The 15,393-nt window shown below is 41.3% G+C and overlaps 1 protein-coding gene across 1 annotated transcript in view; it reads left to right on the top strand.

The window, feature by feature from the left end:
• The window catches only part of LOC128664933 (phosphatidylinositol 3-kinase C2 domain-containing subunit gamma), a 491,959-nt gene that overhangs the window by 71,284 nt on the left and 405,282 nt on the right, over window positions 1-15,393 (top strand). The window contains exon 4 of the mRNA XM_053719726.1: window positions 1,924-2,054. Within this exon, the coding sequence (XP_053575701.1) occupies window positions 1,924-2,054 (131 nt within the window). The remainder of the gene's footprint in view (window positions 1-1,923; window positions 2,055-15,393) is intronic.

The following is a 15,393-nucleotide window of genomic DNA, read 5'->3' as shown; positions in this document are numbered from 1 at the left end:
AGTTAGCTGCCGAACTGTGAGGTTGCATCACGCATCTGCAAGGAACTCTGTGTCTTAACCTCTTATTTGGAATTGAAATTTAATTAGAGGCTTTTTGGACTTGTCTTTAACCCTTTTATTTTTACCTAACTATCGTGAGTTACTCATTTTCTTAAACAATAGACCATGGTAAGAATATGATTGTATCATATAAATATAAGTCTATAAATGGCTTCCGGCTTCTATCGACACCTCAAAAGTGCACTGTGATCTTAGGCCGGTAGCCATTTATAGACTTATAATTATATGATACAATCATATTCTTATAGTTTCACAGTACATAGGTTGTATTAAGTAGCCTGATATCCGTTAGTTATTGCGAAACAGGTATAGCTAAATCTAATCTACAAAATTACCAGTACCTGAAAACCTAGTATCCTCACTGCTATTGCAAACAAAGGGGTTCATTGCATTGGGGGGTTTGGGGTGCATGGCTGTTTAGGGGACATGATTGAGATTTGAGAATGAGTTTAAAGGGACACTGAACCCAATTCTTTTTTTGTGTGTGATTCAGATAGAGCATGACATTTTAAGCAACTTTTTAATTTACTCCTATTATCAAATGTTCTTCAGTCTCTTGGAATCTTTATTTGAAATGCAAAAATGTAAGTTTAGATGCCGGCCCATTTTTGGTGAACAACCTAGGTTGTCCTTGCTGATTGGTGGATAAATTCATCCACCAATCAAAAACTGCTGTCCAGAGTTCTGAACCAAGAAAAAAGCTTAGATGCCTTCTTTTGTATATAAAGATAGCAAGAGATCGAAGAAACATTGATAATAGGAGTAAATTAGAAAGTTGCTTAAAATCGCTGCTCTATCTGAATCACTAAAGAAAAATTTTGTGTTCAGTGTCCCTTTAAGCGTTTTGGATCACGGTGATTAAGGGGTGAATTGTTTTTTAGGAGCTATTGCACTGGGGGTCTCAAGTTTAATGGCTCTGTCTTAGTGCACTGCATAGGATTTAGACTTCATTATGTTACCTAGTGATTTAGCGCATATTCTACAAGTGTTATTAGTGAGGGATAATGCAACCAGAAGCTACACTTTCCTGCAGAATATGTAGGTCTGCTCTTATTGTGACTCTCATACATGCTTTGTAAATGCGTGGCCCCCTCGTGAAAAAATAATGCCCCCCCCCCATTTCATTTGTACTGGAGCCGACCCTCGACAAAGGTGTATCTGGGGAGAAGGGATTTTAAAAGCAGCTATGTGAATATGCAGGGGATACAATCTGTAAGCTTTGTCACGGCATGCACCATTGGGTTAGATTTACAGATGGTTATGAGGTTGCTAATATTATAAAGATAAAATGATGTTAGGAATGAATTAATCATTACTTCATCTATCTTTTCTAGAATTTCACTAGTGGGCTTTCCTGCCATCCCCATCTTAGGTTCCCAGTATACGATAAACTAGAACCGCTAACAACACAATAAACAATACTTACAGCTGCAGCACTTAGGAGGCGGCTTATAATGGTTATGTAATGTTTGTACAATATCACATCTGTTTAGTTACGGCAATGCCGTCTGGCTAGGTAGAACAATAGGTGTCAGAGGGTCAGCTGTGAGGGTTTGTGGCGCTCTAGAAGGTGCACATCTTTATTGCTCAGTTACAATATTGTGCTGAGGTTTTTTTGTGAGATATTAATGTTATAAACATTTTTTTATGAAGTCTAGTATGATGCACGTGCAAATACGTCTGCATGTTGTTAGACTTTATACAGTCTGCATCTTTATTGGTACCAGGCTCAAATCAAAGTAAATATGTTGGAACTTTAAGGTAACAATATTTGTTTTAATGTTTCAGCCCTTATACATCATACTTTATAATTATCTGCTTGTTGATAAAATGTATTTACTTGCTTGATTCATGTCTTTGAAGGTTGATTTTCTAGAAAGGGACATCGTGTTTGCTGCCCCCTGTCCTGAGGTTGGATTATTATACAGTCAAGCGCCTTTTGAAGAGCCTTCAAATCAACTAGAAGTTCTGGTGCACAGGAACTCGGTTCTCTTGTAAGTTTTGGCTTTGCCTATAATGAGGTGCCCATACTCCAGTATATACTTCACATTGCTCCCTACACAGCCATGATCCAGCACTCACATATAAATACATCAGTTAGTCACAATTATAATAATTCTCACTCAATGAGAGTCTGATATAGGGAATATTATTGTTTATAAGAAGCATACAGCACAGTGCTTGCTTACCACAGACTGAGCACTTACACTGTGCTCTAACGTTAGATATGTAACAGGGAAAAATAATTAGAGACAGAAAAGAAGCATCCCCTAAGCACTCAGAGATAATATTAGAATAATAATCAAAAAGTCCCCACAAAATACATAGAAGTCTACTCATAAAACATAACTTTTATTAGCGAAAAAAGGAAGAATTGAAAACACTTAAATGAAAATGAAGACAACTCCAGAGCCTATCTATCTAGCTATCTAAGCAAAAATAAATATACAATTAAAGCCAAGGGGAAAAGCACAATATGGGTAACTACACCCATTACACTGTGGGACACGAAACACAAAAAGACCCTCACAATAGTCTATCTATGACCAAAAAGAGGTGGCCCTCTACTAATTATTTCATGTCACCCCCAACAATTATTTAAAATAGCTGGGTGTTCCTGTGCTATTGTCTCTTAAAAAAATATCAAAACATCACAGCCAAATAAAGAAAATATCATAACTGTCCCAGGAGGGCACTGAACTCACCTGGAAAGCCTGACACACCTTACAGCTTTGTCAAAGGATAATTGTGAGCCTCAATCTCAAGGTTTTTTTTTATTGGCATAACCAGCCAATCAAAAAGTGTCATGAAAAATAAATCAGATCATAGGATACAATTATGGTCAGGGAAATAAAAAATTGTTCTGAAAAAAATATGTGTAAATCAAAACTCTAGTTGTGTTAAACTTATTTCATATTCAGGTTCAAACAGCATTGGTAATAGATACCTTAAAGCAACAGAGTGTCTAAGCATTAGCAGAGAGAGTGTGACATCACACAAGCTCACCTTCTTAATCACAGTCAGCCAATAATATTACAGCTCCTATGTATAGCTAAAGGTAAAAATTTCCATTTATGGGTAGTCACTTTACATACCAAAAGTATCTACCCGTGATGATAAAGAAAGTGGCCACAATCGGAGTCATGATATAGCGTAATATTTATAGGCAGTATTAAGACCTACATAATAGAGTGATCAAGTGAACAGAATCAATATGTTCACATGTAACCGAGTTATAATAACCGGCATTCATTCTTACACACTCATGGATCACACGTAGACATTAATCCTGTTCAAAAAACTGATCCCATACTCATATGCTAGGGATGTGGAGCTATGGGAGGTGCTAGAGTATTCCTTTTATGCCTTTAACATACCCGCCCACTTGGTCATAACCAGCCAATAATATTACAGTTCCTACGTAAAGTAAGAGATAAGTATTATTGTTTGAGAGGTGTTACTTTAATATGCAACAATATCTAGAAATCCTGATAAACATAGGAACACAGTCAGAGTCTTAACATAACATTATAAAGTAAAGAAGATTCACAACATATTAACAGGCAGAGGATACACATCACTTGTGATCTCCAATTGGACAAGTATGACTTAAAGGGAGGACCATCACTGAGGACCGCCACTCACATATCATTTGTACTAAGGCATTCTTACAGTAACCATAAATAAGGTAAAGATAATCAGTGACACATCCATGTGTGTACAAATAAGAAGAAATAAGAAGTTTTCCTACACACTAGAGACATCAAGTCCATTGTAGTATTCATATGGCCTTACCTCACCAATTAAGTGGAGCAAGAGATCACATATCGCCACTGAAAAAAGGAAATGCAAATCTCAAGGATTCCAATAACTTCTATTTGTTAAGAAAAAGGTCTCAAATTGGATGTCACTAAATCAAACCCATGGCCGCCTCTTACAAAAGGTGGAAACCCCGACAAATCCAAATCTGTCATTAGTAGATCAATATATGTACATCTTATGGAATTAAATAGATGTACAATAAAAGTCACCTATTGATAGTTGTAGGCTACTGCCAGATGTGTATGATTGCATTACTGTTGGAAATTGAACATAATATTAGATAGATTCTGATATATACCCGACATATACTGGTACATACACTTATAGACAAGTTTTCAAAAGGTTCAGTGCATTCACATAATATATGAGAAAAAATGTAATTAGGTGTCCTCAATCATAAAAATGAGATGGACATGATCTGTGTGGCAAACCTAGCCACTTCTGGACTATAATGTAAGAAAGGTTGTCTATAGGCTGTATTGTGTGCTATGTATATGTGACAGACCCTTCGGTCAGAACGCCAAGAGTTAACGTTGTTCAGCTTTCAGAAGCTATTTTCTAAATACAAAGTTGCTGGCATCAGCTATTGTGTGCTCTAATTAAGTTTAGTGATAAACATTCCCATTGTCTAATCATCTCCAGAGTCAGACTGCTAGTTGATAAGATGACTTGCAGCTTAGGGAAGCGCTCAAACACTAACAGCGTGTGTGTCCGATCATGTGACGCTCTTCACGTAGTATACACACCCTCTTGCTTGACGTCCGTGGTGACATGTACACATTCACTCAGCTGCTCCGGTGCAAGGGAAAACAGAGTGCTCCATCCACACTCACTGACAGTAACAAAAGCAACAGTTCCAGCGCACCCGGTAGCAGTGAGACACAACACAGAAAGTAAATGCAAGGTAGATACCTGTTTATTTAGATCATGTTGGGAATACTTCATAAGCCATATATTTAAAAAAAAGGCAAAATCTCCAACACGTTAACAGCAAAAGACAGGCAGCAGGACAGGGAATAAGAAAGGTCAGTTGATAAGATGGACTGCATTGTTTTCTTGTGTTTAAATTGTTATCTGCTTAAGTAATGTAATTTCTATTGTGGCATGTCAAAGGGCGTTTGCTCTCTATCTATCTATGTACAATATTCTTTCAACCCCCCAGCTGGGGTCAGACCTGCATAAATACTAGGCATATAGCCTTTAATAAAGGACATTCTGTTTTAAATCTGCAATGTGGAGCCTGGTCTCATGTTTGAGGGGAAAAACTGGCTGGGTTGTGAGTTGTTGATCTCACATTCAGGGCATCTTCCATCTGGTACTAACCCTTGGTATCCTGTTGGTACCGTAACAATTGGTGGCAAGCGACGGGAGGATCCTTATCGCCCAGAAGAGCAACTACACAAGCCAGTAACCTCAGGAAGAGGGGGATTATTACAATACTGACTAAGATGGAAAGAGTACCAGGGACAGAAGGAACCAATGGGCCCAGCATATCAGACAGAACCCCTGAAGAAGCAAGCTTTGATCGGGCGGTTAAAATAAGACTGGCATATTATGGCCCCAACCCATCTGCCGAAATTATTGACCGGGTCATAGCAGCTGTGGAGGCCAACCTACTTCGCCAAAGCGGCGCTGCAGCAGCCCAAGTCACAGCAACCCCAGTGGAAAAGGGAAAAGTAAATTTTGCAGCTTTTAAAAACTTCCTGGAAACAGAAGGAGAGATTGATAGGTACCTTGCGGATTTTGAGAGGCAATGTGCACTACACAAGGTACCCGCAGAGGACTGGGTCACGATATTATCCGGAAAATTATCCGGCCGGGCCAGTGAGGTTTTTCGGGCCATTCCAGATGAGGAAGTTGGTCATTATAATACTGTGAAAGAGGCTCTGCTCTCCAGGTATGCAGTTACACCGGAGGCATACCGGAGGCGGTTCAGAGACACTGTTAAATTAGCCTGTGATTCCTACGTTGAGTGGGCATGTAAGGTGCACCGCACAGCAGCTCACTGGATAGCGGGGTGCCAAGCCGTATCTGGGGAAGAGGTGCTGCAGCTATTCCTGTTGGAACATTGCTTTGACAAGTTATCAGCAGGAGTTAGAGAGTGGGTTCGGGACCGTAAACCCTCCACCCTGCATGAAGCTGCTCACCTGGCAGATGATTATACGGATGCCCGCAAACTGGACACTGCTACCACTAAGCCCCCTGCTAGAGTGGAGTACAGACCCCCAGTCACCCCAACAGCTGCCAGTTACCAACCCCCGGCGCACCGCTATACCACACGGCCTCCGGCCACAAACTACCCTCAGAGAGCCCGGTTCAATTCGCGGGGCTACTCACAACCTATTCGGTGCTTTGGATGTAAGCAACTAGGGCACAAAAGACCAGAGTGTCCCCTAAACGCAGCGAACCAAGCACAGTCCTGGAGAAGACCCGCCGGCGGAATCCCACGTAATCCTCAGCCTGCGGCCCGCTACGTAGAGGCGCAAGAATGCTGGGGCAGCCTACATGAAGCAGACCCCGTGCAAGCTGCCCACTGGAATAACCGGCAACTGGTTAAAGTGAATGGGAAGGAGGTCAGTGGTCTACGGGAAACTGGTGCTACCATGACCTTGCTTCGAAAGAACTTGTCTGAGAAACAGCACACTGGAGACACTGTGGCTGTGGGGGTAGCAGGGGGCACTGTGTTCCGCCTACCTGTTGCCAGGGTACATTTGGATTGGGGAGTGGGCGCTAGACCTGTGAATATGGGGGTCAAGAAGGACTTACCTGCTGATGTTCTCCTTGGAAATAACTTGGCCCCCCTTGTTTCTGCCTATGCTCCCATGGGTCCCGCTGATGTTAACCCTGTGACTACCCGTGCCCAGATCCGTGCAGCAGAGACTGACCCACCTGCTGCTAAGCCCCAGGACGCTGAGCTCAGTAAATCTCTATCCGCTATTGATACGTGGAAGTCCCGCTACAATGCGCTGATGAAGGAGAAGAGTCACGTAGAGGATGAAATGGTCACGTTAAATAATCATGTAACAGTGCTAGCGGGAGAGAAGAGGAGTGCAGAGGAAAAATCACGTTTAGAACAGGAATCTCTGCTAGACAAGCTGCAACGACAGACTGCAGAAAACACCAGCTTGAGAGTGGAACATGAAACATTAAAGACAAACTTAGTGACACTGGAGGAGAAGCTGACGCTGGCTCATAGTGAGGTGCAGCAACTCAAGGGCACCCTATGTCAGTATGAAGGGATTGTGGATACCTATAAAAAGCAGGTACAAAAAACTCGTAAGGAAGCTGATGAGATTTTGAAGGACTATTTAGCCCTGGTCTGGGCACTGAAGAAGTTGAACCCTTATTTATACGGGCAGGAATTCTCTCTCATAACGGGAATACAGATGGATTATCCAGACAAACTGAACTGGAAAAGTGATCTGTGAGTACTTCCTCGGGCATCCCCAAGCCGATCCCTTGGGATCAGACTGTGTATGCCGGCTTGGTTCTGGGGGAGCATTGTGGCAAACCTAGCCACTTCTGGACTATAATGTAAGAAAGGTTATCTATAGGCTGTATTGTGTGCTATGTATATGTGACAGACCCTTCGGTCAGAACGGCAAGAGTTAACGTTGTTCAGCTTTCAGAAGCTATTTTCTAAATACAAGGTTGCTGGCATCAGCTATTGTGTGCTCTAATTAAGTTTAGTGATAAACATTCCCATTGTCTAATCATCTCCAGAGTCAGACTGCTAGTTGATAAGATGGACTGCATTGTTTTCTTGTGTTTAAATTGTTATCTGCTTAAGTAATGTAATTTCTATTGTGGCATGTCAAAGGGCGTTTGCTCTCTATCTAATTTACAATATTCTTTCAACCCCCCAGCTGGGGTCAGACCTGCATAAATACTAGGCATATAGCCTTTAATAAAGGACATTCTGTTTTAAATCTGCAATGTGGAGCCTGGTCTCATGTTTGAGGGGAAAAACTGGCTGGGTTGTGAGTTGTTGATCTCACATTCAGGGCATCTTCCATCTGGTACTAACCCTTGGTATCCTGTTGGTACCGTAACAATCTGTTCATTCAAGTCATATATCCAGCGCATCCAGAGCGCCTCGGCCAGACTCATGCTCGACATCCCTCGCCAATGCCACATCACCAAACACCTGCGAGACCTGCACTGGCTTCCCATCAACAAAAGAATAACCTTCAAGCTTCTCACCCACGCATTCAAGGCCCTCCACAACATCGGTCCTGAATACATGAACCACCGCGTTACCTTTTACACCCCCGCCAGACAACTTTGATCGGCCGACCAAGCCCTCGCAGTCATCCCCCACATCAGGAAAACCACAGGCAGATCCTTCTCTCACCAGGCAGCCAAGACTTGGAACACCCTCCCGCTGCACCTCAGACAAGCTACTGTCCTAACTAAGTTCAGAAATGACCTCAAGACCTGGCTCTTCGACTGAACTGCAACCCTCAGCGCCTTAAACCCTTACGGGTGAATAGCCGCGCTTTACAAGAACCCAATAGATAGATAGTATCAAGGTGTTTAATTGGAAAATCCAATGACTTTCAGCTTTCAGAAGAGCTGTATTGATATTTCCTCCTCTGATGCCCAAAGAGACTCTTTGCAGAATCCAACATTTCAACTCAGGCTTACATTGATGTGTCTGTAAAAAGTATTGTGCAAGAGCTCAGTTTTTACCTCTTTGTAAATCCGTGTGTGCATTTTTAATATTATTTAAGTGTTCAACCAGGCGAACTTGAAATTCTCATGAGGAAATGCCTATATATTTTTTCTGGAACTTACATTCAATACAGTATATCACATTGTACAGTTGAAAAGTCCATTAATGTACCTTTTACCATGAGAAAATATATTGACATTAGTGATATATGAGCAAAAGCTACTCCTACAACATGGGAAAGTAACTCCAAGACAATCATATTGTCTTGGTTTCCTTCTGGCCAAATGGATAGACACCAATTTGTCACTAATAGTTGCTGATTTCTGCTAGCTAATTTCAATTTTATTTCCTACAATGTCTGCAATCTCTTCATCAGAGTGCAAACTGTCTAGATATTTGCTTAGAATCTAATCAATTTCTCTGTGGCATGTGTTGAATGTTCCAACAAACCTTACTGTGTTGTCATTACTTGGCTGCTTGGTTTTAACTGTTAGGAGATTATCTCTCGGGTATATATAGCCCTTTGATGGGCTTTTCTTATGATCTTTTCAGGATAACCCCTATCCTTCAATCTTTTTTTCAATTCATATGCTCTTAGTATCAGAACAATGTCTCCTTAACCTCAGAAACTCACCAATTGCTTTTTTAGTAGCATGATGGTGTGAGCTTGAGTATTAAAACAATGAGTTAGTAGCAGTCTTTTTACGGTATAGGTCAGACTAAATTCCAACAAAGTTATCTCAACTGATCATTAAGTCCAAGAAATTGATAGAATTGTAGTCTTTTTCAGTTTCATGTTAGTCATTGGTTAAAGTTATTCTGATTTAGACTCTGGAAAAATTCCTTGAATAATTCCTGTGAACCTTTCCAAATAATCAATGTCATCAATGTAGAGAGGCCACATCACAACGTGTTCTGTATAATGACTATTGTCGTCAAGAACAACAAATTCCCTCTCCCATCATCCAAGGTATATATTAGCATAAGTGGGGGCACAAGCGGCCCCCATGACAGTTCCTCTTACCTGTCAGTAGAACCTATCTCCAAACACAAAATAATTGTGATTAAGGACAAGCTTCAATAAGTCCAAAATGAATAGATTTTTCAATTTGTTTTCTGTTGCTTCCATATTGAGGAAGTATTCTACCTCATTACAGCCATATTGATGGTCAATTGATGTATACAAGGTTTCCACATTACAGCTGGCCAAAAACTTATTGTCATTCAGGGTTATCCCTTCAATTTGGTTTAATATATGCATGGTGTCCTGTACATACGAGGAGTGTATACTATATCCCTAAGTTTGGCATTGAGGTATTTACTGGGTTGTTCACAGAGATCCGCAATACTAGATACAATTGGGCGACCAGGAGGTTTGTACCTGTTCTTATGCACCTTTGGAAATAGATAAAAAGCAATTTTAGGTTTGTTGCAAGTTAGAAATTGCTGTTGCTTCTCCGAAATGAGACCAATATCTTTGGCATTCTTCAATAATGTTACATATGATTTCAAACATTGTTCAGTAGGATCTTTCCAGAGGGACTTATAGCATGAGGCATCCCTCAACTGTCTATATGCCTCCTTTTTGTACATATCAAGAGGCCACTAGTGATGTCGCTAACCTTAAAATTTTGGTTCGTGAACGGCGGACTCGAACTTCCACGACTGTTCGCGAACACACAGGCCTGATAGAAAATGAAATTAGATTACACTAGCAAAATGATGTAAAAGTTTTTTTTTTAAAAAATACACTAATGTTAAGCAGATATCAGTGGTGGAACAGAGCAATTAACCACAGTATATGCTATGAGTCTGACACACAGGCCTGATAGAAAATGAAATTAGATTACACTAGCAAAAAAAAGTAAAAGTTTTTTTTTTTTTTTTAATTTTACACTAATATTACACCAGATATCAGTGGTGGCACAGAGCAATTAATCACAGTATATGATGTGGGCCTGACACACAGGCCTGATAGAAAATGAAATTAGATTACACTAGCAAAATGATTTAAAAGTTGTTTTTTTTTCATTTACACTAATGTTACACCAGATATCAGTGGTGGCACAGAGCAATTGATCACAGTATATGCTGTGAGCCTCACACACAGGCTGACAGCCAGGCAAATGCAAATAAAATTACAATTTTAAAAAAAAAAAAACGACTGAAGTTCTAGCCCTAAAAAGGGCTTTTTGGGCTGAAGTTCTAGACCTAAAAAGGGCTTTTTGGGGTGCTGTCCTTGCAGCAGAGATTAGATGAGTCCTTCAGGACTGTAGTGGACACTAAATACACTAGCCTAGCTATCTATTTCCCTATAAAATCACGAGCAGCAGCACTAACCCTCCTCTCACTAAGAAAGCATGATCGTAATGAATCTAAAATGGCTGCTGCCCAGGAGCTGGGAGGGTCTGTGAGGGAGTGTCTGCTACTGATTGGCTCAAATGTGTCTGCAGGCTGTGAGATACAGGGTCAATGTTTCCTCAATGATGACGAATAGGGGGCGGATCGAACATCGCATATGTTCACCCGCCGCGGCGAACACGAACAAGCTAAGATCGCCGGGAACTGTTCTCCAGCGAACAGTTCCCGACATCACTAGAGGCCACAGGACTATGTTACCTTTCTTATCAGAAGGCTTTATCACAACATAATCCTAATCTCTTAACTCCTTCAATGCCAAGGATTCCTCTCTAAATGTATGCCTCAAATTTATAAGTACCCCCAACTAGAGACTTATTTAAAGGTGGTCAGCAAGGACTTACTAGCACTACCTCAGAAAAAGGAGTTTAACCTTTCTGCAGATTAACATGTTTATGTCAGTTATATACCCTGTCAATAGCTTCACAATAAGGATTTTTTTTTTTTAAAGCTTTATTGATGCAAAAATCAAGATGCAGTCAGGAGATAAAAATTTGGTTACACTCCAAAACAATGACAATCATGACTACATACAATTTAACCAAGCTATCTTCTGCATCTTAGAAATATTGATTCCGTCCGGCTGATCTCATCCTAGGGCGGAAACCAATAAGTCCATATTTCTTTGTGGAACTGATTATATGTCCAGTATAGGAAAGTCTGAGTTTAAAAGAGTAAAGGTAACAAGAGGGGGGGTAGGGAAAAAAAAATAAAAAATAAAAAAAAATAATAATAATTCTGTTAAGTATAAGAGGGCTAAATTGTTTTATGCCACAGGGCCAGCATCATCTCGTGCGTCTCCAATTTATGTGTTTTCAGGTAGTGGAATCTTTCCAAGTGGAGGGTTTTGTCTATTTGTGCTCGCCATTCCTCAATGGTTGGAATGACCTTCGATTTCCATTGTCTGGGTATTAGTAGCCGGGCCCCTGTTATCATTATTAACATAAGTGCTAAATGGGCCTTGCTTTGTGTTTTAGGCAGGTTCAGAAATAAAAGTATTTCTGGGGAAACCGGAACCACGACACCGAGGATAGCAGCCATTTCCTCAGCCACTTTCGGCCAGAAGGCCCCTAGGGTTGGGCAGTGCCACCATATGTGGAGCAGGGAGCCTTCCCCGCCGCATCCCCTCCAACAGGTGGGACTGAGAGTAGGGAAAAGCTTGTGTAACCTCACAGGAGTAAGGTACCATCTACCTAGAAGCTTAAAGTGGGATTCTTGGACATGCGCTGACACCGAGGATCTTTTGATGAGACTTAAGGCCTTCATCCAATCCTTGTAATCATAAACTGAATCAAATTCTCTGTGCCATTGGTTGGTGTATGTGGGAAGTGTGTCTGTCTCGGGAACGAGCAAAATTTTGTAGATTAGTGAAGTCAGATGTCTAGGTTCTTGTGCTGAAGTGCATAGAGCCTCAAAGGGTGTTAAATTTCTTCCCATGTCCTGCCTGTTTTTATGGGTTTTAATATAGTGAGTTAGTTGGTTGTAGTGTAGCCACTGACTGAATATAACTGTGTGAATTTCTCTCAATCTGTCATGAGGCAAGATGTTCCCATTTTCTGTTATTCCCCTTATCGATCCCTCCCTGAGGTTATAAGGTGTGGACCTACGAAAACTTAGGCTATGGTAGGGGAGGTCGGGGTTTTCAATACTCGGTGTAAGGGGAGAAATCTTTGTAGATATGTGTGTTGTGGTGGCTATGATACTGTCCCATACTCGAAAAGTCTCTGTTAGCAAATGGTATTTCCAGACATTCTTGGGTCTCTTAATGGGGGGTACCCATGCTAATGTGCCTACGTTATTTAATTTGAGGATTTTTCTGTCTAATTGTATCCATGCCTTCTGTTCCGCGTTGTGTGACCAGGCGGCAATCCTCTGTAGTATGACGGCGTTTCTATACGCTCGCAAATCAGGGAGTCCTAACCCTCCTCTTTCTCTTGTTAAATACATAGTGCGTCTAGGAAGCCGGGGTTTGACTTTCGCCCATACATATTGTTCAATTAGCCTTTGGAGATGATTTATATATCCAGCCGGGAGAGCGACTGGGACTGTTTGAAAAATATATAATATCCTTGGTAGGACGTTCATTTTTATAACTCCCACCCTGCCCAACCATGAAAGGGGCTTATTATTCCAAGAGGATAGATCTGTCATAATGCTATGTTTAAGGATCTCATAGTTATGTTTAAATAAATCCAAAGGATCGGGGGTGAGGTGTATCCCTAAATATTTTAATTTTTCTTTGGCAATTTTGATGTTGTATTGTTTTTGGAAAGATTCTATAAGTTTGGGGCAGGAGTTAATGTTTAATAGTTCTGATTTGTTTAAGTTGAGAAGAAAATTAGATACGTCTCCGTATGTCTTTAGCTCAGTTAGTAATTCGGGGAGGGACGTTTCAGCGTTTGTGATGGTGTATAGCACATCATCTGCATATAATGCTTGTTTATATTCAGTGTTTTCAATTTGTAAACCTGTAATATTACAGTTCTGCCTAATTTTTTGGGCTAAAGCTTCTATCGACAGAGCGAACAGAAGTGGGGATAAGGGACAGCCCTGCCTGGTGCCATTATGTATGGGGAAAAATTCAGATAAGGTTCCATTCACTCTAATCCTAGCATTGGGGTTTGAATATAGGGCGAAGACTATATTTAAGAAGGTGTTTCCGAAACCCATCCTCTCCATAACCCGACGCAGAAAAAGCCAATCGACCCTGTCGAAGGCCTTCTCCGCGTCGGTTGAGAACAACACTAATGGGGTTTTTGTAATTCTGGCATGGGAAATAAGCTGTATAACTTTGACGGTGTTGTCTTTGGCCTCTCTGCCTGGAACAAAGCCCACCTGGTCATTAGATACCAGCTCTGGGAGATATTTGTTGAGGCGACTCGCTAATATTTTAGCCAGGAGCTTCATGTCCGTGTTAATGAGAGATATAGGCCTAAAGTTTTCGGGAATTTCTGGTGTTTTACCTGGCTTTGGGATGACAGTTATATGGGCTTCTAAGAGGATCTTGGATAGCTGTGTGTTTTCTCTAAGGCTGTTAAACAGTTGAAGGAGGGGGCAGGTGACCTCATCAATGAATTTTTTGTAATAAGGCAATGTGAAGCCGTCGGGGCCTGGGCTTTTTCCCGACGGTGAATTTTTGATGGCTTGGATTAGTTCCTCCTTGGTGATTGGAGAGTCTAAATGCTCCGAGGCCTCTTTAGTTAAAATTGGTAGGCCAATGTCTCTAAGGTACTCGTCAATTTTTTGGACCCTACAGAGCCGAGGGAGTTCTCCATCTGGGGGTTCCAGGGTCTCCCAAATGTTATATAGGGAATAATAATACTTATGGAACGCTGAGGCAATCTGCGAGCTACTGTAAACACGCTGGCCTTTTTTAACTTTAATCGATTGGATGTACGACTGCAATTGCCTTTTTTTAATAGATCTAGCCAATATCCTGCCGGGTTTATTTCCCCCCTCATAATAAAACTGTTTCTGGGAGAGTGCTTTTTTTTGACGCATCTCCTCTAGGTATCTGTTCAGATCTGATTTTGTTGCGGTTAGATTACTTTTCACTTCCTCATTTAAAGGGTCTGCCTTGTGCAAGGCTTCTAATGATTTTAATGTGGAGAGTAACTCAGCATATTTTACCCGATAGCGTTTGTTTAGTATTGCTTTGTTTCTAATGAGGTTTCCTCTTATGACGCTTTTGTGGGCTTCCCACAGCGTCATAACTGAAGTGGTTGGGGATGTGTTTAATTCAAAGTATTCTTTAAGTGCCTTGCGGATATCTTCGAGTATCAAGGGGTCATCTAGTAAAGTGGCATCGAGTTTCCACGTATAATTTGTTACTGGTATGTCTGGCCAATGGACCAGGCAAGTGACTGGTGCGTGATCTGACCAGGTGATATGGCCGATATCACATTTTTGTGTAATTGATAAACCGTTAGCGTCTGTGTATATATAGTCTATCCTCGAATAGCTATTATGGGGTATTGAGTAGAAGGAGTAGTCCCTCGAGCTAGGGTGCAAAATTCTCCAGGTGTCGTGCAGTGCAATCTCCCTAAGAGTAGCATTTACCTGTTGTATTGTGGAGGATGGCGTACAAGTCACCCCCTTTGAGGAGTCCACTGCTGGGTTGGCTACTAGATTGAAGTCGCCTGCTAGAAAAGTGATTACCTTGGAGTGCTCCAAGAGAAGGTTTGTGACCCTTTTAACAAAACTACCTTGAGAAGAGCTAGGGGAATACACTGATGCTAAGGTGATAAAGTGTCCATACAAAGTGCCTATGACTACTATAAATCTTCCTTCTGGGTATTTCTCTACCTGAGTTAGGTGAAAAGGGACTGACTTGTGAAAAATAATACCCACCCCCCCCTTTTTTGCTCGCTCCCGAGGCAAACAAGGCCGTTGGGTATAATGGGTGGTGCCATTTCGGT

The sequence above is a fragment of the Bombina bombina genome, chromosome 6 (assembly GCF_027579735.1).
Source record: "Bombina bombina isolate aBomBom1 chromosome 6, aBomBom1.pri, whole genome shotgun sequence".
NCBI lineage: Eukaryota > Metazoa > Chordata > Amphibia > Anura > Bombinatoridae > Bombina > Bombina bombina.
Note: the sequence above shows the minus strand (reverse complement) of the source record. Positions and strands in the feature narration are given on the sequence as shown.